Here is a 27,403-nt window from a genome sequence, read left to right on the forward strand (position 1 = left end):
AGGGTTAGAGTTCACTCATAGAGGACACAATTTACCATAGGGATTCTGCTCAGAGGCTCGACACAAAGGGACTTAACACCGAGGAAGGGAGACTGGGTCATACCTGGATGTTAACGTCTGCCCCGTTGTTCACTAACAGTTCAAGACACAAAGCACCGTGCGTGGAGGCAGCAGCAAAATGCAACGGGGTGAACCCGCTGTTGTTGGGCTGGTTCACGTTAGCACCGTAGTCGGTCAGCTCATTGACGACAGCGTCCTGCCCGTTGTAGCAGGCCAGGTGGAGGGCCGTGTTTCCATACACGTTGATCTCATCAATCTGTGAATGAGTCCAACGCGGCCCATTAAAATCACTGGAGCCAATTTATTCCACTTCCCAACAGCCTAATGGCCACACTAGAGAAAGAAAATATCCATCTGTCCACGTGATCATTCAGAGCTTTCTCTTGCCCCAGCAGGGTCATCCCAGGAAGGCGTCTCACCAGGTAAAGAGCAGCAAGATGTGAAAGTGACAAAAGATGAGTCGGGAGGAAGAGGGAGAAGTTTCAACCCGTGGGAAGGTATTTTTCAGCTCGGGAAGGGATCAAAAGTGAAAGGCAAGACTCCCTCAAAACGCCAGAGAAGAACTGAATTCGGGGAGTAAGAAAAGAGCCCGGAACTCAACAGTAAAGAGAAGAGGCAAGGCTGGGAGATGGTTAAGGGGGTGCTTGGGGCCTGGATTCAGCTCTGCTATCTGACACCTTACAAGGCCATTCTGGTGGCTGCCATGGAGCATCCCTCTTGCTTTCCCAGGCCTGCCCTAATGGCTGGGTCTCACCATCAGGGTCTCAGTATTGCAACTTGGGTTTCCTTTCTTCCGGGACAGGCCTCACTACTGCCCCTGCCCTGCTACTGAAGGAGAACAGGGCCAGGCCGACTTCCCCATCGCAGCATGTTTGTCCCTGCCACTCATTCATCCATTTCTGCTTGGAAGCCATGATTTAGAAAGCTAGATTCTGAAGGTGGGAAGAGGAACCCTAGCCAGTCTTTTAAAAATGACTGGTCGATATGTATCATATATCCTATGTGTTTATTTCTCTGTGTTGATACAGAGAATTAGTCTGTTTCTGGTTTTCTATGACTTAGCACATGCCCCAGTGCCCTTCATCTGTTGCCCACGTAAACTCAAAAGGATAGGATGCTAAGAAATGAGGGGTTTTTTCCCCTCTTGAATTAAAATGCAAACAGGATTTAACTTCAGAACAATAGAATTTCCACAAATACATAGGATTAACTTCAGAACAACAGATAACTCACAAAGACACCATGGGGTGATGCCTGAATCAGAGCTCACCTCCACCCCCAGGTTCAGGAGATGTTTGACAACGGTGATCTGTCCATTGGAGGCTGCGGCATGCAGAGGAGTGTAGCCCTTCTTATCCTTACAGGTCACTTCTGCGCCATGGTTAATGAGCAACGCCACTACGTCCAGGTGGCCTTTACAAACAGAGCAGCAGAAAACATCCTTAACCTTTATAGGACAATCTGACGATTCGTCCCACTTAAATGATCACTATCAGCTTTTATTGCTGCCAGCATTTTGCTAAGTTCATACGTACTATGCATCAGGCATCATGTAAATGCTGTATGAGGAAAGATGATTCATATGTGAGCCTAATTTTAAGGAGATCTATGCCTGTTCATAAGCAAATAATGATGAGGTCCTGCCAATAGCTTAGAACCAGAGCCTGAAAAGCATTGTGTTAAAATGAAAGTATAGGGAGTTTCTATAATGGTGCAGTGGTTAACGAGTCCGACTAGGAACCATGAGGTTGCGGGTTCGGTCCCTGGCCTTGCTCGGTGGGTTAAGGATCTGGCGTTGCCGTGAGCTGTGGTGTAGGTCGCAGACGAGACGGATCTGGCGTTGCTGTGGCCTAGGCCGGCGGCTGTAGCTCCGATTGGACCCTGAGCTTGGGAACCTCCGTATGCCATGGGTGCGGCCCTGAAAAAAAAGATAAAAAGACAAAAAAAAAAAAAAAGCAAGTAAGTAATGTTTTTGAAACCAATTGCCTTTCCTTACTGAAAAGTCTAACAGTGACAATTTGGTTTAGAAAAACTAATGAAAGGGAAAAAATCAATCAGAACTACTTTGGATTATTGTTAAATCATAGAAAATTGCTGCTGTTTGACTTTTTTTTGGACCCACAAAAATGGAAACTTCATATAGTGTTCTCATGAATTACTGAGAAACCTCTTCAAATTTCAACTCCTGTTGGCATGTTTTCTAAAATATTTTCCTTTGTTCTCTGTTTTGCTACATATACTGATAAATATATTTGACCTTTATTTCCTGACCAAAGATTGTTCAGTACATCAAGATCATTGCTCTAAACATGTTTCATAACTGAAGAGTAGAAAATGAGTACTGGCTCCAAGGCCAAAAGTGTGTGTGTGTGTGTCCGGGTATGTGCACGTTTTACGCACATGTACGTGAGAGAGACACAGAGAGTTTGGTCTTGGCTAGCTTTATGCAGACATCTGTAGAAAAAGTTATTTTGAATTACTAGTGGGTGCTATCTTAAGCTATTTGTCCTGGTTTTGTCCTTTGGTTCCTAAAGACAGATATCTATATATGTTACCCTATTGTATCCAGATGACATGCAAAAACATAACTTGAAAGCAATTCGACACAAACATTCTAGCTGTAATCAGCAAAGGACATTCAAGCCCAGGTTCCTTGAATCCCATCTCACACTAGCTTAGTGTGTGCTTTGCCTAAACTCCCATCTGGAAAATCTCACTGGCTCCAGTCCTGCAGGGACCAGGCAGACATCCAATATGCCTCAATCAACTCTAAAGTCCATGTCACCTTTTAAAAAAATGATAACATTTACAAAATCTTAAGATTCTGATTTTTTAAGCCCAAGGATTCACTCAAACCCATATATAGACACATAATTTTTTTTATCCTTGCCCCGATCCAATCTGTTTCTCCCAACAATTGTTATTATTTTTTAATGATGACAAAAAGCCTGTATGCTTGTTAAAAAGGATTCAGAAAAGGAAAAAACATGTTAAAAGGAAACCAAAATCATCCATAATCACCAATCTCTTGAGATACTCGGTTAACATTTCACTTTATCATATATTACAGATTATTTTTTAATAGATTTTTTAAAAAATATTATACCATATTATATTTAAAATCTTACACTGTATTTAAAAATATTATACTGTGTTATATATGTATATACTGTATTATATATTATGTCACTTAGCATATGACAGAATCTTTCTATGTTAAAAAAAACACTAATGACATCATCACTGCAGTTACTGCAGAATGTCCCATTATCTAGTTCTTCCATAATCTACCAACACAATCTCCTGTATTGCAATTGGGCAGTCAGGTTTATAACTTGGTGCTGATAGAGTCCTGTCTGCTTTTCTAATTGCAGGATATTCTCCAATTAGAAACACAAAGGAAGGATCTTAGTTCTTCATTTCCTACAAGTCTATACTGAGAATAAACTCTACGAGGGCTCTCATTTGCCAGGAGTATTTGTGCCAACAAAAGCAAAAGGCAAAAGCACAAAAATGGACCATCTTCCTTTGTCTCCTGCACCCATGCTGGCAGGAGCCAGGAGCAAGCCCCTAGCTCTGGTGGTACGGGAGTACCAGAACCATCCATGGGCACCCTGGCCACCTCCACCTACATGACAGCCAGGGCGTTGTCTTTTCCTCCGTCTTTTTTGTTTCTTTCAAGAATATTCATGTGGAGTTCCCACTATGGCTCAGCGGTAATGAACCCAACCAGTACCAGAGGACGAGGGCTTGATCCCTGGCCCCGTTCAGTGGGTTAAGGATCCATCATTGCTATAAGCTGTGGTGTAGACTGAAGACACAGCTCAGTTCTGGTGTTGCTGTGGCTGTGGCATAGGCCAGCAGGGAACTTCCCTATGCCATGGGTGTGGCCCTAAAAAGACAAAAAAAAAAAAAAAAAAAAAAAAGAATATTTATAAATCAAAAGACAAGCGGAATTTACATCCTCGCTTTGCTAGCCAGTCCCCTTTCTTTTTAAACATCTTATTTCACTGCCATAACAAGTTAAAATAAGCACAATTTGCTCAGCTTTCCAATCCAGATTGAAACACATTCACAGAGGTTTGTGCCATGATTTCCACCCCCTTGCTCTTTTGTAGGATAAATAAATCTCTGAAAAAAGCAACTGCCCAACTAGAGTGCTCAAGGCATGCCAGTGAAAGGGCTGGAATCTTAATTCAATTGAATCCCAAGCTTGAAAAGAAGTCAGCTCACCCAAGAGAAAACCTACATGGTTGAGTGAGAAACCCAGGGCTTGTTGAATTCAGGTTATCTGCCCTTTACTCTCTCTCTCCATTCACAGAATCCTTACCCATATAAGCTGCCCAGTGCAGAGCACGCCGGTCCTTCTTGTCAAACGCATTGATGTTTGCCCCTTTGGCCAAGAGTAAGTTGACCATCTGAAAGATAACCCATGGTGAAATCAAGTGTATACTCTGCAGTGGTGAGGGCGCCTCACCATCGGCAGGTGATCTGAGCCAAACTAACAACAAATCTAAAGGCAGGTCAGAGATCTGAAGTTCAAAGCAGGAAGACATCACAGCCAACTTGCGGCCTATTGTCAGAGGAAAAGACTGAGAGGTTGGCTAATTTTTCGAGGCACTGTGTTAGGAGTACAGTTGAGGAGTTCCCATTCTGGTGCAGTGGTTAACGAATCCAACTAGGAATCATGAGGTTGCGGGTTCGATCCCTGGCCTCACTCAGTGGGTTAAGGATCCGGCATTGCCGTGAGCTGTGGTGTGGGTTGCAGACGCGGCTCGGATCCCGCGTTGCTGTGGCTCTGGTGTAGTTCAGCGGCTACAGCTCCGATTAGACCCCTAGCCTGGGAACCTCCATGTGCCACAGGAGCAGCCCTAGAAAAGGCAAAAAGACCCCCCAAAAATTAATTAATTAAAAAAATTAAAATAGGTATAGTTGAAAGTTTGGTGTCCAAATATTCCTGTCATATTCTCTAAAAAGCCTCACCAATGAGATTAGGTTCCACGTGGGGCTAAGAGGGTCTGGTGGCAGTTGGGGGGGAGATTCTTGTTCCCAGTGATGAGAATACCCACCTCCACATGGCCGTTCAGCGCGGCATGGTGCAAGGCTGTGCGCCCCCCTCGGTCGGAGACATTGACGCTGCTCAGCAGGGGAATGATCACCTCTGCACACTTGACCGCCTTGTTGGCGGCTGCCACGTGGAGCGGGGTCTGCCAGTTCTTGTCCCTCGCGTTGACGTCTGCCGAGTGCTTAATCAAAACTTGCACTGCTTCCTACAACAAAAAGAAGGGTTTGCAGGGGTCACTGACAAATGTCCAGCTGATCCCTAGTGGGTGTAAGTTGCGTCACCAGACCCTGGAAGTGCAGACAGGGACGGCTCCTCAGCCACACGGGCTGGCTCAAGATGCATGTTTTCTGAGACCCGCTTGGTCCTCTGGGACGAAGATTAAAACAGTGCACAGGTTAAAACAGACTCATTTTCCCTTATCTGTCTGGCCAAGAGCCCTAATGCAAATCCAAGACCAAATAAACCTTCCAAGCATAAGGTTTCCTTATAAAACACGAGGTATCCTTAGGCCAAATAAGGGCACGCCTGTGCAAGTGTGCACAGCACAATAAAGCAGCCACAGGCCAGAGGGCCCCCAAAGACATCTAAGGTGAGAAATGTCTGTCTCCTCTCCATCTCCCAAAGCCAAAGGCCCTAAAGCCCTCCAGACATTCTTGGATCAACTTATAAATCTTTGATTTTTCTCAGCCACCATCTTAATCTTCCCCGTGTGATCAATAAGCAATTGAAGGGAGAAGATGTCTCTTAAGACCTCAACTTGAGGCTATGAAATTTTTCCTTCTCTCCCCAACCTTTTTTCATGTTAAAATGGAACAACTGGAGGAGTTCCCGTCGTGGCGCAGTGGTTAACGAATCCAACTAGGAACCATGAGGTTTCGGGTTCGATCCCTGGCCTCACTCAGTGGGTTAAGGATCCGGCGTTGCTGTGAGCTGTGGTGTAGGTTGCAGACGCAGCTCGGATCTCGCGTTGCTGTGGCTCTGGCGTAGGCCGGCAGCTACAGCTCCAATTAGACCCCTAGCCTGGGAACCTCCATATGCCATGGGAGTGGCCCAAGAAATGGCAAAAAGACAAAAACCAAAAAAAAAAAAAAAAAAAAAAAAAAAAAAGGAACAACCTCTTCTCTACCACTGCGGAATCACAGCCAGCCTACACCACAGCTCACAGCAACGCTGTATCCTTAACCCACTGAGCGAGGCCAGGGATCAAAGCAGCATCCCCATGGATACTAGTTGAGTATCGTTACTACTGAGCCACAACAAGAACTCATGAGCCTCCCACTTTTTGGTTCTCCTTCTCTTGACCTAATCATCTTATTAGTCCCTTGAAGTGTAACTCTCCATCTTGGCTGTGCCACCTGGAGAGCTCTTAGAAATACAGGTGCCTGCCTGCACCCCAGAGATTCTAACTGGCCTTGGCATGTCTGTAAAGCTCCCTGGGGACTCTGCTGCGCAGCCAGGATTGAGAACACACTTCTTCATGAGGACACACTTCTTCAGTCAAGTGAATGATGTAACTTCTCTCAAGAAGGGAATGGCTTCCAGCTGTCTCCCTTCATGTCTAGAGACATCCCTGGGACCAGCTGGGAGGTCTCCTTTATGGATATCTTGTCAATGTGGCATCAGTAGACCAATTAAAAGCATCAGTACACACTTCTGCCATTCTTTATGGACACAGAACTTACTAGTCCACCTTAAGCCCCGCAGACCTGACTGTCCATCAACTTGATCAAGCAGGTATGTAAAAGTATCCCTGACAGTAGATGATCTCAACTCTCAAAATTAAGACTTCAATCAGGGACAATGATAAAATAAAAAGAATGTTTTATGAATCAGTAGTAGCAATATATTGAGATGAATGGCTAACTTGAACAGTAGAAGGAGATCAAAAAGAAATTAACTTTGCAAATTAGAGAATACAGCTTAAATACTGTGACTCCATTTACATGCTATAATTAAAGGGTTTATCAGTTTATTAACAGATAGGGCCCCAAGCAAACAATCAATTTGTTAAGAGTACCAAAAAGGAAGAAAAAAAAAGATATATGCCACCTATCCTCAGCAAGACTGAAGATAAAGTAATAACTATTATATATTACTTGAGACCATTTTAGAACGAAACACCTATACATGTATTAATGCTCACCGACTCTGTGAAAAACACTGCGAGAATTATGCAAAGTTGAAAGAAACATTAGTCATGCTCTATCCTAAAAACTAGCTGGGTGAATAAAATATAAGAGCATAATATACAGGTTGAATTTAAATAAGAGCAAAATATTTTTATCAATTTTTACTTCATAAATTAAGAGGTTTATGTAGATGTACTATCAATTGTTACATAGGAAGAAAATACTGGAAGCTCTATGATTATGTTATTTCTTTTAAAAAAAGAAAGCATTTTAGGGAGTTTCCTTCATGACCCAGCAGTTTATGAACCCAACTAGCATCCATGGGGATGCAGGTTCAATCCCTGGCCTCGCTCATTGGGTTAAGGATCCAGTGCTGCCGTGAGCTGTGGTGTAGGTCGCAGATGTGTCTTGGATTTGGCGTTGCTATGGCTGTGGTGTAGGCTGGCAGTTACAGCTCCAATTGAACCCCTGGCCTGGGAACTTATATATGTGATGTGGCCCTAAAAAGCCAAAAAAAAAAGAGAGAGAGAGAAAGCATTTTAACTTCTGGGTTGGTGTCCTGCCCTCTGTCAACTCCACGGAAGATCTTGCCTCACAGGGTTCCAGGCGCCCTCAGGGAAGAGTGGGCTTCCTCCGTGCTGAGGGAGTGGGCTTGCCCTCTCCACTCATTTCACTCTGAGTGCACTGAATACAGTGATGGCCTGCTGAGTCCATTTACAGGCTGCAATATGTACCTTTAAACTGAAAACACCCTAAAAGGGACAAGATTGATGCAAGGAACCCACAGATGAAAGATGATAATACCAACACAAGCATAAATAATGTGAAAGAGAGCTGACACGTCTACTCTTAGTAAAAGCTTTCTATCACCTACAGAACAAGGTAAAAGTAATGACAAATTTAATCAGCTCTGACAAGAGCTGGGCCCAAACAGAGGAATCATCAGAAGTCTATTATCCCTATGGTTATTGAAGACTATGACAAAGGAAAAGCCTTACCCTAAGCGTATCGTGCCTTAAATATTAGCTAATGATAGTAGTTCTTATATATAATTTATAAATAAATGAGATGCCTATTCTGAAGACACAGGTTGAAAAAGTTTCGCAGATACATGGCCAAGAGGGTTGGAGATAACTGTTTCAAAGAAACAGTATTAAAAAAACCAGTATATACCCCTTCCATACATTCATAGTAAAATAACAATACATACTGTTCCCTTAACTCCTTTATCTTGAACCTTACTGTACTGTCCTTGTACAGATTCTTGCTTTGCATTAAATACTATATGTTTAGGAGAGACTAACAAAACAGAAGATATGGCATAAATTTCACAAATTTATACCATAAGACCAATGAATTCATGAGAAATTTGTTTTACAAAAGTAACAAAATGTGACTGATTACTTTTAGAGTAAACCGGACTAGGTGAATGAGATATTACCTAGAAGAGGCCCTAGTTTTAAATGAATACCTAGGAAAGATCAGCATTGCACACACAGCACAGTTTAAGCAACGAAAATATACATTTACATGTCAGTTACAGTTTATATATAAATAAGTGCTTTCAGAGTTTGTGGGAGAAAAAATATATTTTTAAATATATAATACTTCCAAAAATATTGTAATCACAGATGAATTTTGTGATTTGGGTGTGTTTTTATAAATAGAGTTTTATTGGAGAACAGCCTCATTCACCTATTAACATATGATCTATGGTTGCTTTCAAATTATAACAGCAGCGGTGATTATTTGTGACAGAGACCACAGGCAGCCATCGAAGCCTACAATATTTATTATCTTGCCCTTTACAGAGAAAGTTTGCATACCTCTAGACTAGTTCCCTGTTTGATTTAACACAAATTAAAAATTATCAAAACTGGTTAATATAAAATTTTCTTATTTACCAGCATGAAAAAAAATACTGTTTTATTTTTTGTTTTTTTTTGTTGGCCACGTCCACAGCATGTGGAAATTCCCAGGGCAGGACTGAACCTGAGCCACAGGAGAAACCCAAGCCACAGCAGTGAAAATCTTTTTTTTTTTTTTTTTTTTTGTCTTTTTGCCATTTCTTGGGCCTTTCCAAGAAATAGCACAGTATATGGAGGTTCCCAGGCTAGGGGTCTAATCGGAGCTGTAGCCACCAGCCTACACCAGAGCCACAGCAACACGGGATCCAAGCCATGTCTGCAACCTACACTACAGCTCATGGCAACGCCGGCTCCTTAACCCACTGAGCAAGGGCAGGGATCAAACCCGCAACCTCATGGTTCCTAGTCAGATTCCTTAACGGCTGAGCCACAACGGGAACTCCTCCAAATTGTCTTTTAAAGAGGGCAGGTTCTATGAAAAGAGTCAGAGGCCTCTGTGCTCAGCTCTTGCTATGCAGTGGTGGGTCTATACTGAATTTTGGGAAGGGGCTGAACAGAGCGGCATTGTTCTGCATAATAAAGTGAGAAGCATTTAGATGCAGCAGGAAGTAAGGAATGAAGACAGAGAAAGAAGAGAGAGGACAGGGCCTTGTAGCCCAAGGCAAGGGGTACACCTGGGTGGGAACAGAGTCAATAGGCCAAAAGGGAAGAGGAGAAAGCTGATGTATAAACCCAATGAATGAATGCAGCAAGAACAGGCTTGTTGGAGACAGGTAACCAAAACTTAAACCTCCAGGAATTCTTTGGAATCACTGGAGGAATATTAGACTTTGCACAAGATATGGCATGTAGTTTCTAGTCAGTCATATTCATTTAGAAGGCAGGGGCCCCTCACCAACACGTGGGTTACATCTAAAAAATTAGAAAAGGAAAAGTACATCTAAAAAATTAGAAAAGGAAAAGCTTCAAGTTTATCAATCAGATGTAGAAAAACAGAAGCAGGGAGGGTCTCTGAAATTTCTTTTCATGTAAACTTTAACTCCCACATGAGTGCCCACTTCATCACGTGTCTTTTGTATCCACGCTCACTTTTACAGCTCAAGGACACCTAGAATAATCCTTACGTTTATTTCTCTACCTTTATAAAATGTTTTGACTTCACCATTCTTCATTTTTAGCTTTAGATCTGCTTTGATGAACTGCACAGTTTTCATCTTACGTGACAAGAAAGGACTCGATCAAGAAATACTTAGTACATAAAAGATGGGTTCCTATTTAATTTCCAAGGATTAACCTTTTTTTCTTAAAATGAAAATATAAGTAGTATAAAGTGATTATGGGAGTTCCCACTGTGGCTCAGTGGAAACAAATGACTAGTATCCATAAGGACAGAGGTTTGATCCCTGGCCTTGCTCAGTGGGTTAAGGATCTGGCGTTGCCATGAGCTGTGGTATAGGTCACAGACACAATTTCGATCTGGGGTTGCTGTGGCTGTGGTGTAGGCCAGAGGCTACAGCTCCAGTTTTCCCCCTAGCCTGGGAACTTCCATGTGCCACGGATGCCGTAAAAAAATAAATAAATAAAAAATTTAAAAAAGGCAAAAAATAAATGGAATGATAGTGGAATTAAACTCACAAAGATACAGGATATTACAAGTGAAAAAGGGCTCTGGATCATCTGATAGGCAGCTTCATCTTACAGGCAAGACAGCTGGAATCAAGGGCCATGGTTTGCCAGCCTGGCCTTCTTAAGGGTTCCTGCATTTTCTAGCAGCTCAGAGCATACTCGGTGGACAGTGTTAGCCAGACACCCCCCTGCATAAATACTTTTAAATGTTAATTCTCCTTACTTACATTTTTAAACTCTGAGCTTTCAGTCTGCCAAACTGGTTTCATATATTTAATTAAAATGTAATATAACGCTTTCACCAAAACAAAGCTTTGATTTAAAAAGACCACAATTTTCTTTTTTAAAGTTGCATGTCTCTTTCAAAAATTTTAATCCTGGAAGCATTTTAACTTGGTTTTAAGAGGAACTAATTCTATGGCTGTTTAGGGAATTAATGATTTGTGTAGTCAAAAGAAATCCCTCTTTAACAGACTTGTGCTTGCCAAGGGAGAAGGGGGGAGGGAGTGGGATGGATTGGAAGTTTGGGGTTAGTAGATGAAAACTATTACATTTAGAATGGATAAAACATGAGGTCCTGCTATATATAGCACAGGGAACTATATCCAGTCTCCTGGGATAGACATGATGGAAGATAACAGATAAAAGATAAAAGAATGCATGTGTGTGCGTATATATATACACACATATACATATATGTATGTATTAATGACTAGGTCACTGTTGTACAGCAGAACTTGCCACAACATGGTAAATCAACTATACTTTAATAAAAAATAAATATAAAAGAGAAAGAGAATATATATGTATGACTGAATCATTTTGCTGTACAGCAGAAATTAATATTGTAAATCATCTTCAAAAAATTTTTTTTAATTAAAAAAAAAGAAATCTTTCTTTTCCTATATCGCACATTGGCTAAAACATTAACAGCAAGGACTTTGCTTTGGCAGAAACTTTTTTTTTTTTTTTTGTTTTTTCTTTTTGTTGTTGTTATTGTTGCTATCTCTTGGGCCGCTCCCGCGGCATATGGAGGTTCCCAGGCTAGGGGTTGAATCGGAGCTGTAGCCACCGGCCTACGCCAGAGCCACAGCAACGAGGGATCCGAGCCGCATCTGCGACCTACACCACAGCTGACGGCAACGCCGGATCGTTAACCCACTGAGCAAGGGCAGGGACCGAACCCGCAACCTCATGGTTCCTAGTCGGATTCGTTAACCACTGCGCCACGACGGGAACTCCCTGGCAGAAACTTTAAAGGTAAAAAAGCAACTAATGTGGGGGAAGGGAAGCTGAACATTTTCTGCATCAGGAAAGGACACTTTAAACAGTCCTTCTCAAGCTATGGGCAGGGAAGGACCAGGTTTTTTTTTTTTGAAATTTATTATTTCAAATTCACCAAGAGTAATTAGAATAATAAAGTGAAAAAAAGACAAAGACACACATCTAAACTCAATTATTTTGTGATTAAATTTAGCAGGCATGAAATTACGCTATCCAATTTCTCTGAAGGTCTCTGAATGCTAACTCAGGTCACAACAGGTAAGAATAAACCTCAGGCCAATCACAAGCCACACGGTGAGCAGGGCTGCCTCAGAGCCTTGGTTTCTTTCTTAATGAACCAGCAGGTGTGAGGGCTCCTCAGGCATTTCTCTGGAGTGGAGGGATCAGCCTAGTTAGCATTCAGCCCTAGGATGGCAGGCAGGCCTTGTTGGATTATACTCCACAGCAGGCCATCCTATATGAGACACAGAAATAATAGACAGAGGAAGGAACTGTCACGAGATGTCACACAGGAGGGAATTGGGGACGGCATCTGCAGTCACTTCATTTCTACTTTTTATGACTTTCTCCTTTTACAAAAGGTCACGCCAACCCTGTGTAAGAAGCAGAAACATACAATGTGGCACACGGAAAAGATGAGAAAGAAACAGGATACAGGGGCCTTAAAAACCGTCACCCTTAATATTTGCTTTCTTACTCTCAAATGTGCATTGCACTTAAATGGTCATAAATTAGTCATGGAAAAGTAATTCTTTATGACTCTACAGAGTCCTTGCAGGCATAAACAATGTCAATTTTTATAAACTGTAAGTTGCCGCAGACCAGGCTCTGAGTCTTAGGCAATTCTCTGTACTTTCCACAAAGCCTCACAGGTATCTGCTATATAGTGTACAGTCAATAATTTGGGGTAGAATAAATATATTGGTATAATCACTGGTGAACTCTCTAAGTAGTAATATGCAAAAATTAACAAGACATTTACGTGGGCTGATGGCCCTGAGGCTGCGCTCAAACCCTGAAGGCATTCACTCTATTACTGTAAAATAACAACCATTTGGGGCTTTTATCCTCTCTTGATTATACCAATTTCATATTCTGTAAGAACTGTCTAAATTGGTGCTCAACAAATGTGTCCAAATTAATCAGAGCATTCTTCTAAAGTACACATTATTAAACTAAACTTGGCATTATTACTTTAATTACTATTAGAGTATAGTTATTTTGAGAACCAGTAGTACAAAGGAGAGAACTGGGGATATGAAAGATTTCAAACTATTCAAGAAGCACTTGTTTTAAACATTGGGAAGGCCAGTATTCCCCTTGTGGCTCAGCAGTAACAAATCCAACTAGTATCCATGAGGACATGGGTTCGATCCTGGCCCCGCTCAGTGGGTTAAAGGAGCTGGCGTGGTTATGGTGTAGGCTGGCAGCTGCAGCTCCAATTTGATCCCTAGCCTGGGAACTTCCACATACCACAGGTGCGGCCCTAAAAAAAATTTAAAAAATAAAAATAAAAAATTGGGAAGGCCAGGTAATAAAGTACTCCTGATCTTTTTTTAAAATTATTTATGTAATTAATTTTTATATCAAAGTGTAGTTCATTTACAGTGCTATTAGTTTCAGGTATACAACAAAGTGATTAAGTTATATATACATATATATTTTTTCAGATTCTTTTCCCTTATAGGTTATTACAAAACTGTGAGTATAGTTCCCTGTGCTAAATAATAGGTCCTTGTTGGTCATCTATTTTATGTATAATAATGTGCGTATGTGGAATCCCCAAATTCTAATTTATCCCTCCCTCCTCTCTTTCTCCTTTAGTAACCATAAATTTGTTTTCTATGTCAGTGGGTCTATTTCTGTTTTGTATATAAATTCATTTGTATTTTTTTTTAGATTCTACATATAAGTGATATATGATATTTATCTTTGGCTTACTTCACTTAGTATGATAATCTCTAGGTCCATACATGTTGCTACAAATGGCATATTTCATTCATTTTTATGGCTGAGTAATATTCCATACACACACACACACACACACACACACACACACGCACACACACACACACCACGTCTTCTTCATCCATTCATTTGGTGACAAACACGTAGGTTGCTCCTATGTCTTAGTTACCAGAAACAATGCTGCAGTGAACACTGGGGTGAGTGCATGGATCTTTTCAAATTATATGTTTCTCTGGATATGTGCCCAGGAGTGGGACTGCAGGATTATACGGTAGTTCTATTTTTAGTTTTTTTCAGGAAGCTCCATACTGTTTTCCATAGCGACTGTACCATTTTTCATTCCCATCAAATGTATAGGAGGGTTCCCTTTTCTCCACACCCTCTCCAGTATTTATTATTTGTAGACTTTTCAGTGATAGTCACTCTGGTGTGAGGTGATATCTCAAAGTTTTGATTTGCATTTCTCTAATAATTAATGACGTTAATCATTTTTCATTGGACTGTTGACCAACTGTCTTCTTTGGAGAAATGTCTATTTAGATCTTCTATCCATTTTTTGATTGGGTTTTTTGGGTTTTTGATATTGAGCTATATGAATTATTTATATTCTCCACCTTTAATATCGGGTCTCAAAGTGTGGCATGTAGACCACACGCATCAGAATCTTCTTTTTGAAAGGCTGACTTCTGGGCTCAGTTACAGGCTTCATCAGAATCCCTGAAGGTGAGTTTCTAGAAGAAGTACTTTTAAAAAGTACCACAGATGATCTGAATGCACACGAAATCTAAGTACTATGCATCTACAGGTTTTTTTTGGTTTTTTTTTTGTTTTGTTTTTTTTTTTTTTTTTGTCTTTTTGCCTTTTCTAGGGCTGCTCCTGCACCAATGGAGGTTCCCAGGCTAGGGGTCTAATCAGAGCTATGGCTGCCAGCCTATGCCAGAGCCAAAGCAACTCGGGATCCGAGCCGCGTCTGCAACCTACACCACAGCTCATGGCAACGCCGGATCCTTAACCCACTGAGTAAGGCCAGGGGATTGAACCCTCAACCTCATGGTTCCTAGTCACATTCATTAACCACTGAGCCATGACGGGAACTCCCGCATCTACATTCTAATTGGTTATAAAAATGCTTACTTTCTTCTCATTGCATGTACAATTTATATTCTATATGTGATCATCTTTTTAGAATCACAAAAGTAATTTATGGAAAGCAATAACATTCTAGTCTCCCATATATTTTTTTCAATTCTCCTGTCTACCAGCATTTAGCTCACAATAATGACAATGTTTTTTAGAGGAAAGGGAAAAATATAATTTTAAAAATTTAAGCTATAGAGCCAAGACATGGAAACAACCTAAATGCCCATTGACAGAGGAGTGTATAAAGATGTGGTACGTGTACACAATGGAATATTACTCAGCCATTAAAAGGAAAGAAATAACAGTATTTGCAGCAACATGGATGGACTGAGAAATTATAATGCTAAGTGAAGTTAGCCAGACAGTGAGACACCAGCATCATGTGCTATCGCTTACATGTGGAATCTAAAAAAAAGGCACAATGAACTTCTTTGCAGAACAGAACTGACTCACAGACTTTGAAAAACTTAAGGTTTCCAAAGAAGACACGTTGGGGGTTGGGGGGATGTGCCTAGGGTTTGGGACGGAAATGCTATAAAATTGGGTTTTGATGACTGTAAACGTAATAAAATTCACTGAATAATAAAAAAATTAAGCTATAAAATGAAATGTGTATGCTGCTCAGGTCTGGGAAATGTCTTTACACCTGTTGGACCTCTGTCTGCACAGACACAAAAACAGATGCATTTTATGAGCTGGGTCAGTATCCCTAAGGGTGCCGGTGTGATGTAAGGGCAACAGTGGGAGCACAGTAGTCAACAGAGCCTGTTCTCTGGATACCACCCTCCTCTTCACTGGCTACAGTGTCTTAGGCTTCTTCTCTGAGGTCACATTTCCTAAATTAGGGTTAATTTCTGTGTTCATCTCAAAGAATGATTCAGAGGTTAAAATGGAATAATGTGCAGAAAGAGTTCATCATGACAATACATATTTGAACACAACATCCTCCATTCTATCCCCCAAAGACAGAATACAACCATTTGCAACACTTCTAACCCCCAAATAGCCTCTAGAACAGAAAAGTGACAGGTTCAGTAACTCTCCTTTGGTGCTACTCTCAGTTCATTAGCGAAGAAAAGGCCTGTGTGAAAGGCCAGCCACATTTGGACACAGGCCACAGCAGGCTCTGTGCCTGGCTGTCTGCTCCCAACACTGTGTCCCAAAAGGGACATCTGTAACCCCTCAAGGCCCACACTGTACCAGTGCCTTCCATGGAGTATAGGCCTCCACAAACATGTGTTAAGCCCTTCAGGTCTGTATTCATTTCCTTCTGTCCCCCAGAGCTGTTCTTTTCCAAGAGAGAAAACTAGAAAAGCAACAAAAATAAGCTAAACAGGGGAAACCATGTGAAATAACTCCCAACAACACTTCACATACGTTCCCCTGGCAGCCCCAAAACTTGCTGATCTCTGTCATCCAGAATTGCAAAATATGCTTCCTTAACATTTTGGTAAGAGACTCTCCTCGTTTCTTCACAGCTGTGGGAGCAGTCAAGGAAAGGGGATGAGGGGAGGCTTCAGGGAGTCGGTAAGAAGACAATGCTATTGGGCTCCAGGGATCTGTTTGCTTTCCTCTCTGGGAATCCCAAGCATGGGATTGGGGGAGGGGGAGCCTAGAAGGGAACACACAACACAGCCTCGTCAGTACCAAGTCAGTCTGAGAGGTTCACCTCCACAGCCCAACCTAATTTGGACAATTTTCAAGGGATAGGACCATGCCTTGATCTACTTTCTTGACTACCCAGGAGCTTTTATAACATCAAGCATGGGTGAATATTGAATCGATATGATGATCGGATACTCCTACTGCTGCAACAGCTTCAGGAAATGAATTTAGCAAGTGAACACTATTTTTCCAGGCACAGAAACTTAAACATGAAATTTGCCTGATGGAAAGAAGGCTCAGAAATGTTGACATCTACTGAACCCTTTGACTTAAACTGTTATCTGTGTTGCATGCTATTTTTGAAATGTGCTCAGATTTTGCAAGATCCAGTGGCTTAACTTGCTTTTAGTGCCACACTCCCATAAACAAACCTCAAGTTAGTTTAACTTTCATGCATGAAAGATGATGCCCACCAGAATTCTCCGTTCTCGATACTAGCTCCACATTAGCAGTGTCACAGAGAAACAGGTGAACACAGCTTAAAATGAAAACCCAATTTTTAATGAATCACTCAAAAACAATTGTTTCCTGAGCAGGGTAGATGCTAGACATACAATGAGAAGCAACAGGCATGCCACTCACTGCAAAGAACTTACTTATGAGAAGATCTTCTCAATTGAAATAGAACAACTTCAGTGGTAGTTTGTATTGTGCCAAATTAGCCAAGCTGAACTACATTTCAGGTCGTGGAGTTCCCTCCAGTGCACTGTTTCATTTCTGGCCACAGAAGAAATCTGCTTGAGTTTTAGAAGGCAGACATGAAAGCACAGCCTGACTGGTGTGGCGGGTGCTGGGTGCTACTACAGTTTGTGTGTGGTATCCCTGACCAGCTGCATCACCGTGTTGGCACAGGGCAGTACCAGGTTGATGCTTCTCCAGATCATGCCATATCTTCCTCAGCATCTCCCATTCCTGAGCTGAGAGGTGAACCACCCATCTCCTTCTGCAAGGCACCCACATCCATGATGCTGAGGCAATGAGAGACAGGTAGGGGTTCCAATTTGTTCCTGTTTTCCCCCATTTCATGTCTAGCTTTTCAACTGCTGACCTGCTGGTCTATAGTGACTTTAGGATCACACAGAAACCAAGGTGCTAGCCTTCCATAAACTTCTTTAGCAACTCACACAATTGCATATGGTCTAATTCCTATAATGAATATCTGACCTGTATTTCTCCTGGTGGGTCCTCTCCCCTGATTGAACCCTGAACCTTGAACCCTGAGAGATCCACTATCTGTATTAGAAGTACAGAGGCTTTGAAGACATTTCAAGTTTATAAGCCTTTCAATGAAGAAATGGTTTTTAATACATATTTGTGCAAGAATATCAATGTTTCCCAAGCTAAGCAATAGACAGATGTGCCAGCTTTCCTGCTAAACACACATATCTTATTTGGAAAGTGTTAACAGCTAAACTCCCAAAGACCAGTCCAAATCGTCTCTGTTCTCCCCTCTTCAAGGATGCTTCCCTTTCACCAGCTATTATTAAGGGGAGAAATAAAGTAATAGCTGGAGGATCAAACTCAAAAAAGGGGAGTGGGATATAGCCAAGATGGCAGAGTGGGAAAACTCTGAACTTGTTTCCTCCCATAGGCACACCAAAACTGCAATTACTTACAGAGCAGCTGTACATGAGAATGACATGAAGACTAGCAGGAAAGAATCCCCACAACTAAAAGTATAAAGAAGGAACTACAGTGAGATGGATAGGAGGGGTCGAGATGCAATAAGCTCAGGACCCACACTCCCGGGGTCAACAACCCATAAATGGGAAGAATATCACAATCACAGGGTTCCTTCCCAAGGAGCGAGGGGTCCAAGACCCACATGTGGCCCCCCAGGCCAGGGTCCAACATCAGGAAGATGAACCCCAGAAATTCTGCTTTGAAAACCAGTAGGGCTTATGTTCAGGGGAGTTGGAGAGCTGTAGGAAACAGATGGCTCTTAAGGGCATGTGTAAAATCTCACACACTCCAGGTCCCAGGTCTTGCAGAGGCAAGAGTTGGAAAGAAATCTAGGTCAGAATCACCTGCTCTTCTTGAGAGCTGCTCAGAGAGGCAAAGGCAATTAAGACTCCACCTGAGGACGGAGATACTAGTGGCAGCCATTTGGGGAAGTTCATCCTACCATGATGTCAACACTGGAAAGTGCCATTCCTGCTAGCCTGTTCGTGCTGGGGGCTTACCTGCATTAACCCCTGGCAAAATTGACAAACCCCTGGCCAGACTCACTAAAAAGAGGAGAGAAAGAACCCAAATAACCAAAATTATAAATGAAAAAGGAGAAATCACAACGGATACAGCAGAAATACAAAAAACCATAAGAGAATACTATGAACAACTCTACGGCAACAAGTTTGACAATCTGGAAGAAATGGACAATTTTCTAGAATCTTACAGCCTGCCAAAACTGAATCAAAAAGAAACAGACCAACTGAACAGACCGATCACTAGAAATGAAATTGAAGAGGTCATAAAATCACTCCCTACCAATAAAAGTCCAGGACCAGATGGCTTCACAGGTGAATTCTATCAAACATATAAAGAGGAATTGGTGCCCATCCTCCTGAAACTCTTTCAAAAGGTTGAAGAAGAAGGAATACTCCCAAAGACATTCTATGAGGCCACCATCACCCTCATTCCAAAACCAGACAGAGATACCACCAAAAAAGAAAACTATCGGCCAATATCATTGATGAATATAGATGCAAAAATTCTCAACAAAATCTTAGCCAACCGAATCCAACAACATATCAAAAAAATTATACACCATGACCAGGTAGGGTTCATCCCAGGTTCACAAGGATGGTTCAACATACGCAAATCAATCAGCATCATACACCACATTAACAAAAACAAAGGTCAAAAATCATATGATCATCTCAATAGACGCAGAAAAAGCATTTGACAAAGTTCAACATCCATTCATGATCAAGACCCTCACCAAAGTGGGTATAGAGGGAACATTCCTGAATATAATCAAAGCCATTTATGATAAACCCACAGCAAATATAATCCTCAATGGGGAAAAACTGAAAGCCTTCTCACTCAAATCTGGAACAAGACAGGGATGCCCACTCTCACCACTGCTCTTCAACATCGTTTTGGAAGTCTTAGCCACAGCAATTAGACAAACAAAAGAAATAAAAGGCATCCACATAGGAAGAAAAGAGATAAAACTGTCATTGTATGCAGATGACATGATACTATACCTAGAAAACCCTAAGGACTCAACCCCAAAACTACTTGAACTGATTAATGAATTCAGCAAAGTAGCAGGATATAAGATTAACATTCAGAAGTCAGTGGCATTTCTGTATACCAGCAATGAAACATTAGAAAAGGAATACAAAAATACGATACCTTTTAAAATTGCACCTCACAAAATCGAATACCTCGGAATACACCTGACCAAGGAGGTAAAGGACCTATACGCTGAGAACATAAAACTTTAATTAAAGAAATCAAAGAAGATGTAAAGAAATGGAAAGATATTCCATGCTCCTGGGTTGGAAAAATCAATATTGGAAAAATGGCCATACTACCCAAAGCAATCTACAGATTCAATGCAATCCCTATCAAATTACCCATGACATGTTTCACAGAACTAGAACAAACAATCCAAACATTTATATGGAACCACAAAAGACCCAGAATCGCCAAAGCAATCCTGAGAACAAAAACCAAGCAGGAGGCATAACTCTCCCAGACTTCAAGAAATACTACAAAGCCACAGTCATCAAAACAGTGTGGTACTTGTACCAAAACAGACAGACAGACCAATGGAACAGAATAGAGAATCCGGAAATAAACCCTGACACCTATGGTCAATTAATCTTTGACAAGGGAGGCAGGAACATCAAATGGGAAAAGGAAAGTCTATTCAGCAAGCATTGCTGGGAAACCTGGACAGCTGCATGCAAAGCAATGAAACTAGAACACACCCTCACACCATGCACAAAAATAAACTCCAAATGGCTGAAAGACTTAAATATACGACAGGACACCATCAAACTCCTAGAAGAAAACATAGGCAAAACACTCTCTGACATCAACATCATGAATATTTTCTCAGGTCAGTCTCCCAAAGCAATAGAAATTAGAGCAAAAATAAACCCATGGGACCTCATCAAACTGAAAAGCTTTTGCACAGCAAAGGAAACCCAAAAGAAAACAAAAAGACAACTTTCAGAATGGGAGAAAATAGTTTCAAATGATGCAACCGACAAGGGCTTAATCTCTAGAATATATAAACAACTTATACAACCCAACAGCAAAAAAGCCAATCAATCAATGGAAAAATGGGCAAAAGACCTGAATAGACATTTCTCCAAGGAAGATATACAGATGGCCAGCCAACACATGAAAAAATGCTCAGCATCACTGATTATAAGAGAAATGCAAATCAAAACTACCATGAGATACCACCTCACACCAGTCAGAATGGCCATCATTCATAAATCCACAAATAACAAGTGCTGGAGGGGCTGTGGAGAAAAGGGAACCCTCCTGCACTGCTGGTGGGAATGTAAACTGGTACAGCCACTATGGAGAACAGTTTGGAGATACCTTAGAAATCTATACATAGAACTTCCATATGACCCTGCAATCCCACTCTTGGGCATCTATCCGGACAAAACTCTACTTAAAAGAGACACATGCACCCGCATTTTCATTGCAGCCCTATTCACAATAGCCAGGACGTGGAAACAATCCAAATGTCCATCGACAGATGATTGGATTCGGAAGAGGTGGTCTATATACACAATGGAATACTACTCAGCCATAAAAAAGGATGACATAATGCCATTTGCAGCAACATGGATGGAACTAGAGAATCTCATCCTGAGTGAAATGAGCCAGAAGGACAAAGACAAATACCATATGATATCACTTATAACTGGAATCTAATATCCAGCACAAATGAACATCTCCTCAGAAAAGAAAATCATGGACTTGGAGAAAAGACTTGTGGCTGCCTGATGGGAGGGGGAGGGAGTGGGAGGGATCGGGAGCTTGGGCTTATCAGACACAACTTAGAATAGATTTACAAGGAGATCCTGCTGAATAGCATTGAGAACTTTGTCTAGATACTCATGTTGCAACAGAACAAAGGGTGGGGAAAAAAATGTAATTGTAATGTATACATGTAAGGATAACCTGACCCCCTTGCTGTACAGTGGGAAAAAAATAAATATATATATATATATATAAATAAAATAAAATAAAGTAAAATAAAAAAGAAATGTGAAAGGGACTTTTCTCTTAGAGGAAAAGAAAAAGCCACAAGTAGAAATATGAAAATTATGAAGGGAAAAATATCACAGAAAAGGCAAAAATACACTAAAGGTAGTAGATCACCCACTTATAAAGCTAGTAGAAAAGTTAAAAGACAAAAGTAATAAAATCATCTACATCCACAATAAGACAAAACAAAAAGATGTAAAATACAATGTCAAAAACATTAAACAGGAGTTCCCTTGTGGTGCAGCAGGTTAAGAATCTGGCACTGTCACTGCAGCAGCTCAGGTGGCTGCTGTGACATAGGTTTGATCCCTGGCCTTGGAACTTTCACACACCTCAGGCACAGCCACAACACTCCAACAAATGTTAAACATAGCAGAGAGGAGTAAAAATGCAGGGTTGCTAGAATGTAGTCAAACTTAAGAGATCTCCAACGTGTGTGTGTGTGTGTGTGTGTGTGTGAATAGTAACCAAATATGCATAAAACAACAGAAAAGAATCTAAACATAACACTACACATAGGGAAGAGAACAAAGCAAAAAAAGAACTATAAAAACAACCAGAAAACAATTAATGGAATGGCAGTAAGTAGTAAGGACACACCTATTAATAATTGCTTTAAATGTAAATGTGCAAAGTGCTCCAGTCAAAAGACAAAGTGGCTGAATGAATTAAAAAAAAAGAAAAACCACACATATACTGCCTACAAGAGACTCACTTCAGGTCTAAAGACACAACCCAGACTGAAAGAGGATTTAAAAAGGCGTTTCATGTAAATGGAAACAAAAAAGAAAGCCGAGATAACAATACTTATACCAGACAAATAGACTTTAAAATAAAGACTGTAACAAGAGGTAAAGAAAGACACTACATAACGATCAAGGGATCAATCCAATAGGAAGATATAATAAATAAATATATATATATATATATATAAACATACACCCAACACAGGAGTACCTAAATAGATAAAATATTAACAAACATAAGAGGAGAAATTGACAAAAATACAATCATAATAATAGGGGATGTTAATCCCCCACTTATATCAATGACCATCTACAAATCTTTGCAAAGATGCAAAACCAATAAGGAAAAACTGGCCTTAAATGACACATTAGGCCATAGAGAATTAATAAACACAGAACAATTCCACCAAACACAGCAGAATACACATTCATCTCAAGTGTAAAAGGACATTCTCACACATAGATCAACATGTCCCCAGTCAGTTCTAACAACAGTTACAGAGACTCTAATTTTCCTAAGAAACTTTTCAACTTGCAATGACATATTAATATGAAGACATCCTCTCTTGTAAACTTATGTACGACCCCATACATTTAAAACTTGGGGTCTCTCTCTCTTTTTTCTTTTTTTTTGGCTGCACCTGCAGCATGTAGAAGTTCCTACGCCAGGGATTGAACCCATGCCACAGCAGTGAAAATGCTGGGTCCTTAACCCACTGAGCCACGGAGGAACTCCAAAACTCAGGGTCTCCTTGTATTTAATTTTTTCCTGGCAAGAGACAATTGCAAGGGAATTTTTTCCCCCAGCACACCCACAGAGGGAGCTGGTTCCTTAAAGAAGCAACGAATAACTTTATCAGATATAAAGGTCAATCCATAGTTGGGCTGACTGAATTTGGACACTAAAGACATGCAAAGAAAGTAAGTTTACGGTTGATGGAAAAATGGATGTTTTAAGGATTGAAGCCTTTGCAGCTAGTTGAGCAACAAAGGTGGCGATCACTTGGGAAAGGCACAGAATACTGAAACCATCTGGTTTTGTGTCTTTCTGTCCCACTAGTCTACATGTTTCCTAAGAGCAGGGCCATGTGACCCATTTCTTTGTAGCTTCATCAGCAAGCACAGTCCCTGGCATATAGGAAGTGCTTAGTTAAACACTTTTTTGAACTAAAAAAAAAAAAAAAAAAAAAGTAGTTTTTATTCAAAAAGGAAACAAACCCATATTTTTCAAAAGATACTTAAGAAATTTACTAAAGATCAAATGGTCTTAAAAGACCAGGAAATACTCCTCTATGAAGGAGCCGGCCTCATGAAGCTGGTCACAGAATTCGAGCAGTCCACTGCATCTGCTTTCCCGGCTAAACCAGAAATGAAATATAGGATAAGAAGATTTTGAATTCCCCAAGGTCTGAGCCAGACAACTTAGGATCATTTGCTTCCCTCATCCCAGTTGGGCTATTTGGAAAGAGAAAACAACCAACCTCTCACTGAAACAACAGCAATAACCATAACACCTCCAATCACATAGCACAGCAAGGAAGACTATGAGCACTAAGCTGTCATCTACTAAGCCTATTGTGAAATTTCCAAGTAGTTGCCAAAGAAAAGCTGCCACTGATGACAGCCACTGACACCTGCAACACTGAATACATTCTCAGCGACACCTCTTACTCCCAGGTGTATCTGGAGAACAACATCTTCTCCAGTAGCAAAGAAGAAACTTCATTTGGTAAAATCAGCTAAAGCCTAGTCATCCAAAGCCAAGTGCTTCCAAAGTTAGAGTCTCTTGTGTCTCTGGATGGAAAGGGTACCCTCTGACTTCGAGACATGTATTCACCAGGCTTCCCTGCCACCGCCCCCCACCCCCCAATTGGTCTTCTCTTCTCATCCCTATACTTTCCCTAAACCAGCTGATCCATTTGCCATGGTTTCATGATAAGCCTCTCTGTTTCCAAGCTCTAGATCTATATCAATCACGCTAATCTATTTGCCATCTTCACCAGAATTCCCAGCATTCAAAATAAATTCTTCCTTGAGAGCCTACAATGTACTAGGCTTGAGATACATCAGGAAACAAAACACAGATCCCTCCCATCACAGTGCTTACACTCCAGTGACATGTTTGCCAAACTCAGCATGTTCACAGAGAAATGATTAGCATCCCCAAACCCTCTGCCCCGGTCTTCCCAGTTAATGGTTGTCACCACTCACCCAGTGGCTTTCTTTTGACCTCTCCTCACAAGTTCCAAATCTTGTCAGGTTTATACTTATCAATGCTGTCATCACTCCCCACTGCTCAGAGGACACCCAGGCCTCTGTTATCTGACCCAAGCTCTACTATCAGACTTATCTTCTACTACACCCTGGGGTTCTCGCTACATGTAACTGAACCCACCATTCCTTCATTTCCACGGCCCTTGTCCTATAGCATGTTTCTCTTCCTGCCTTAGCCTTTCTTCTTTCTCTTGACCTGGTAAGTCCCTACTCATCCTCTAAGGACTAGCTCAACTGACACCTCTTCTTAAAATACTACGTCTGTTCAAGAAGACAATTATTTGCTTCCTCCTCCAATTCAGTTATAATACTATACCTATCTACTTACCTGTTTACAGCCCCCTCCAGGCTGAAAATTCACTGACGTCAAGCATCACATCATCCCTCTTGGACCACCCCAACCAGCCCCTAGCACCATGCCTGGCATGCAGAAGGCGCTCAGATAAACAGCTGTTTAATTCAATAACCCTCCTGCATTCGAAGTAAAAGCCTTTGCTCCCCAGTGAGAATCCATAATTTAGCAGAAAGCATATTTCTCTTTCTAGGAACTGGAGGTGCTAGATTAAATAAGATAATCACTCACTTCACTTCTGGAGGCAACAGCCCGGTGCAGCGGGGTCAGCCACATGTTGTCCTTGGCATTTACACGAGCTCCTGGAACCAAACAGCACAGATTAGAGGCATAACACAGTCAGGGCTGGTTCTGCTGATGTGAAATCAGACGCTATAGCCTGTGCTCTCATTTGCCTGCTATCACTACCCCGTTTTGTTTTGTCTTTCCTTTATATCAGTCATGTGCTCTCTAGCCTCCAGGCAGGAGGAGATACCCAGAGCAGTAGAAGCAGCAAGAACAGGAGCTAAGAATGTCATAAGAATTGGGTAAAGACTGGATGAGAAAGAACACTGTCTCACTAGGTAGGAGATACAGTTGTAAGAAAGCTGAGACTCTCCAAGACTTCTATAGAAATGTAGACTGTGAAGAATAAAGAACTTCTCAGGGTATGTGTGTTCTTGAATATAATATATATCCCTGAATATAAGATATATAATCATATACATTGTTTCACTTTTAGCTATTAAGCATATTTATCTCACAGGACACACAACATCATTCTTGGCCAACATTTAGGATGAGCAGCCTTCCAACAAAGGTATGCTAGAGGCTGATGAGATTTCAAACAAATCTGTGAAGTTGAGTCCTAATGAGATTTGATCTAGGCTGAGGGGATTAGCAGAAATCCATTTTATCCAGGACTCCCAATTATTTCTCTTGGACCAGCCCAATATTTCAGTAGGAAGAAGCCAGCTTCCGTGGAGCTTTTGGACAGACGCAACATGAAGCCTATGTAGGCAGATCACAGCTCCACCATGGGGTGGCAGACAGGCTCACGCACCAGCCAGAGCCGGGTCCCCCTGAGGGATGGGCCCCAGGCTCAGTTCTCTGGGAACCACATCATCATCATGGAGCAGCAGCTCCATGGGAGTGGATTCCTAGAAAGTCAGGTATGCCCTCCTCCCATGACACCCACACAATTTCTCCATGAGTGCAAGCCCACCAAGCTACAATTGAACCACTGCAACACCCAATATGAGCTTCCTTTTTTTTGGAATCCAGATTTTGATCAGTCTTCTAGTCAGAGATGGAAAATGTTATAAAAGGGCTACAAAAGAAGAGGAGGAGACAGTATCTATGATGTCTTCGTAGATGCAATAAGAGAAGCCTATTTTACCCTTAGGACAACAAGGAAGGATGCTTAGGAGGATGAAGAGTGGAGGGATGGATCTAAGAAACTGGGAAGCAAAGAAGAGAGGAAATGCAAAGGAGGAGGCTCTGGCACAAAGGCTGAGAAAGTGAGTCCAGTGTAAGCACAGGCTGACTAATCTTTGTGAGGCCGAGGCCAGCGGACAGCTAAAAAACAGGAACCATGTGTTAAAAAAACAAAACAAATAAACAAAAAATCAGCAGGAGACTTTCAAGGGTAAAGGTGAGCTAGAAATTTAAGACACTAAAAGGAAATAACAAATCATAAAACTTACACTGTTTTTCCTCTTTAACTGAAGAACAATATAAATAATTATAATGCTAGAAAACGAGCATATAATAATCCCTAAAAGAAAGAGAGAGAGAGAATGACTCTTCTTCCCTCATTGTGATTTCATTAGTTGGAGACAGAACCAGGCACAAGTGTTGTTTAAAAGCTCCCCAGGACCCCAGGTCACTGTAATAAGCTATCAAGGTTGAGAGCCACTGATAAATTGTTGCTTAGTTTATTAATCTTAAAGTTATTCTAATCCTAATTTTACTAACTCCATCCAGGCAGCCTACCTGAAAAG

The 27,403-nt window shown here is 41.3% G+C and overlaps 1 protein-coding gene across 9 annotated transcripts in view; it reads right to left on the reverse strand.

Moving 5' to 3' along the window:
- The window catches only part of ANKRD44 (ankyrin repeat domain 44), a 342,704-nt gene that overhangs the window by 130,371 nt on the left and 184,930 nt on the right, over window positions 1-27,403 (reverse strand). For all 9 annotated transcript variants that reach the window (XM_021076232.1, XM_013984363.2, XM_021076233.1 and 6 more), the window contains 5 exons: window positions 25,653-25,723; window positions 5,130-5,330; window positions 4,391-4,478; window positions 1,331-1,473; window positions 104-316 (listed from right to left, as the gene is read on the reverse strand). In XM_021076232.1, coding sequence (XP_020931891.1) covers window positions 104-316; window positions 1,331-1,473; window positions 4,391-4,478; window positions 5,130-5,330; window positions 25,653-25,723 — 716 coding nt within the window. The remainder of the gene's footprint in view (window positions 1-103; window positions 317-1,330; window positions 1,474-4,390; window positions 4,479-5,129; window positions 5,331-25,652; window positions 25,724-27,403) is intronic.

Source organism: Sus scrofa, chromosome 15 (assembly GCF_000003025.6).
Source record: "Sus scrofa isolate TJ Tabasco breed Duroc chromosome 15, Sscrofa11.1, whole genome shotgun sequence".
In the NCBI taxonomy this organism is placed as follows: Eukaryota; Metazoa; Chordata; class Mammalia; order Artiodactyla; family Suidae; genus Sus; species Sus scrofa.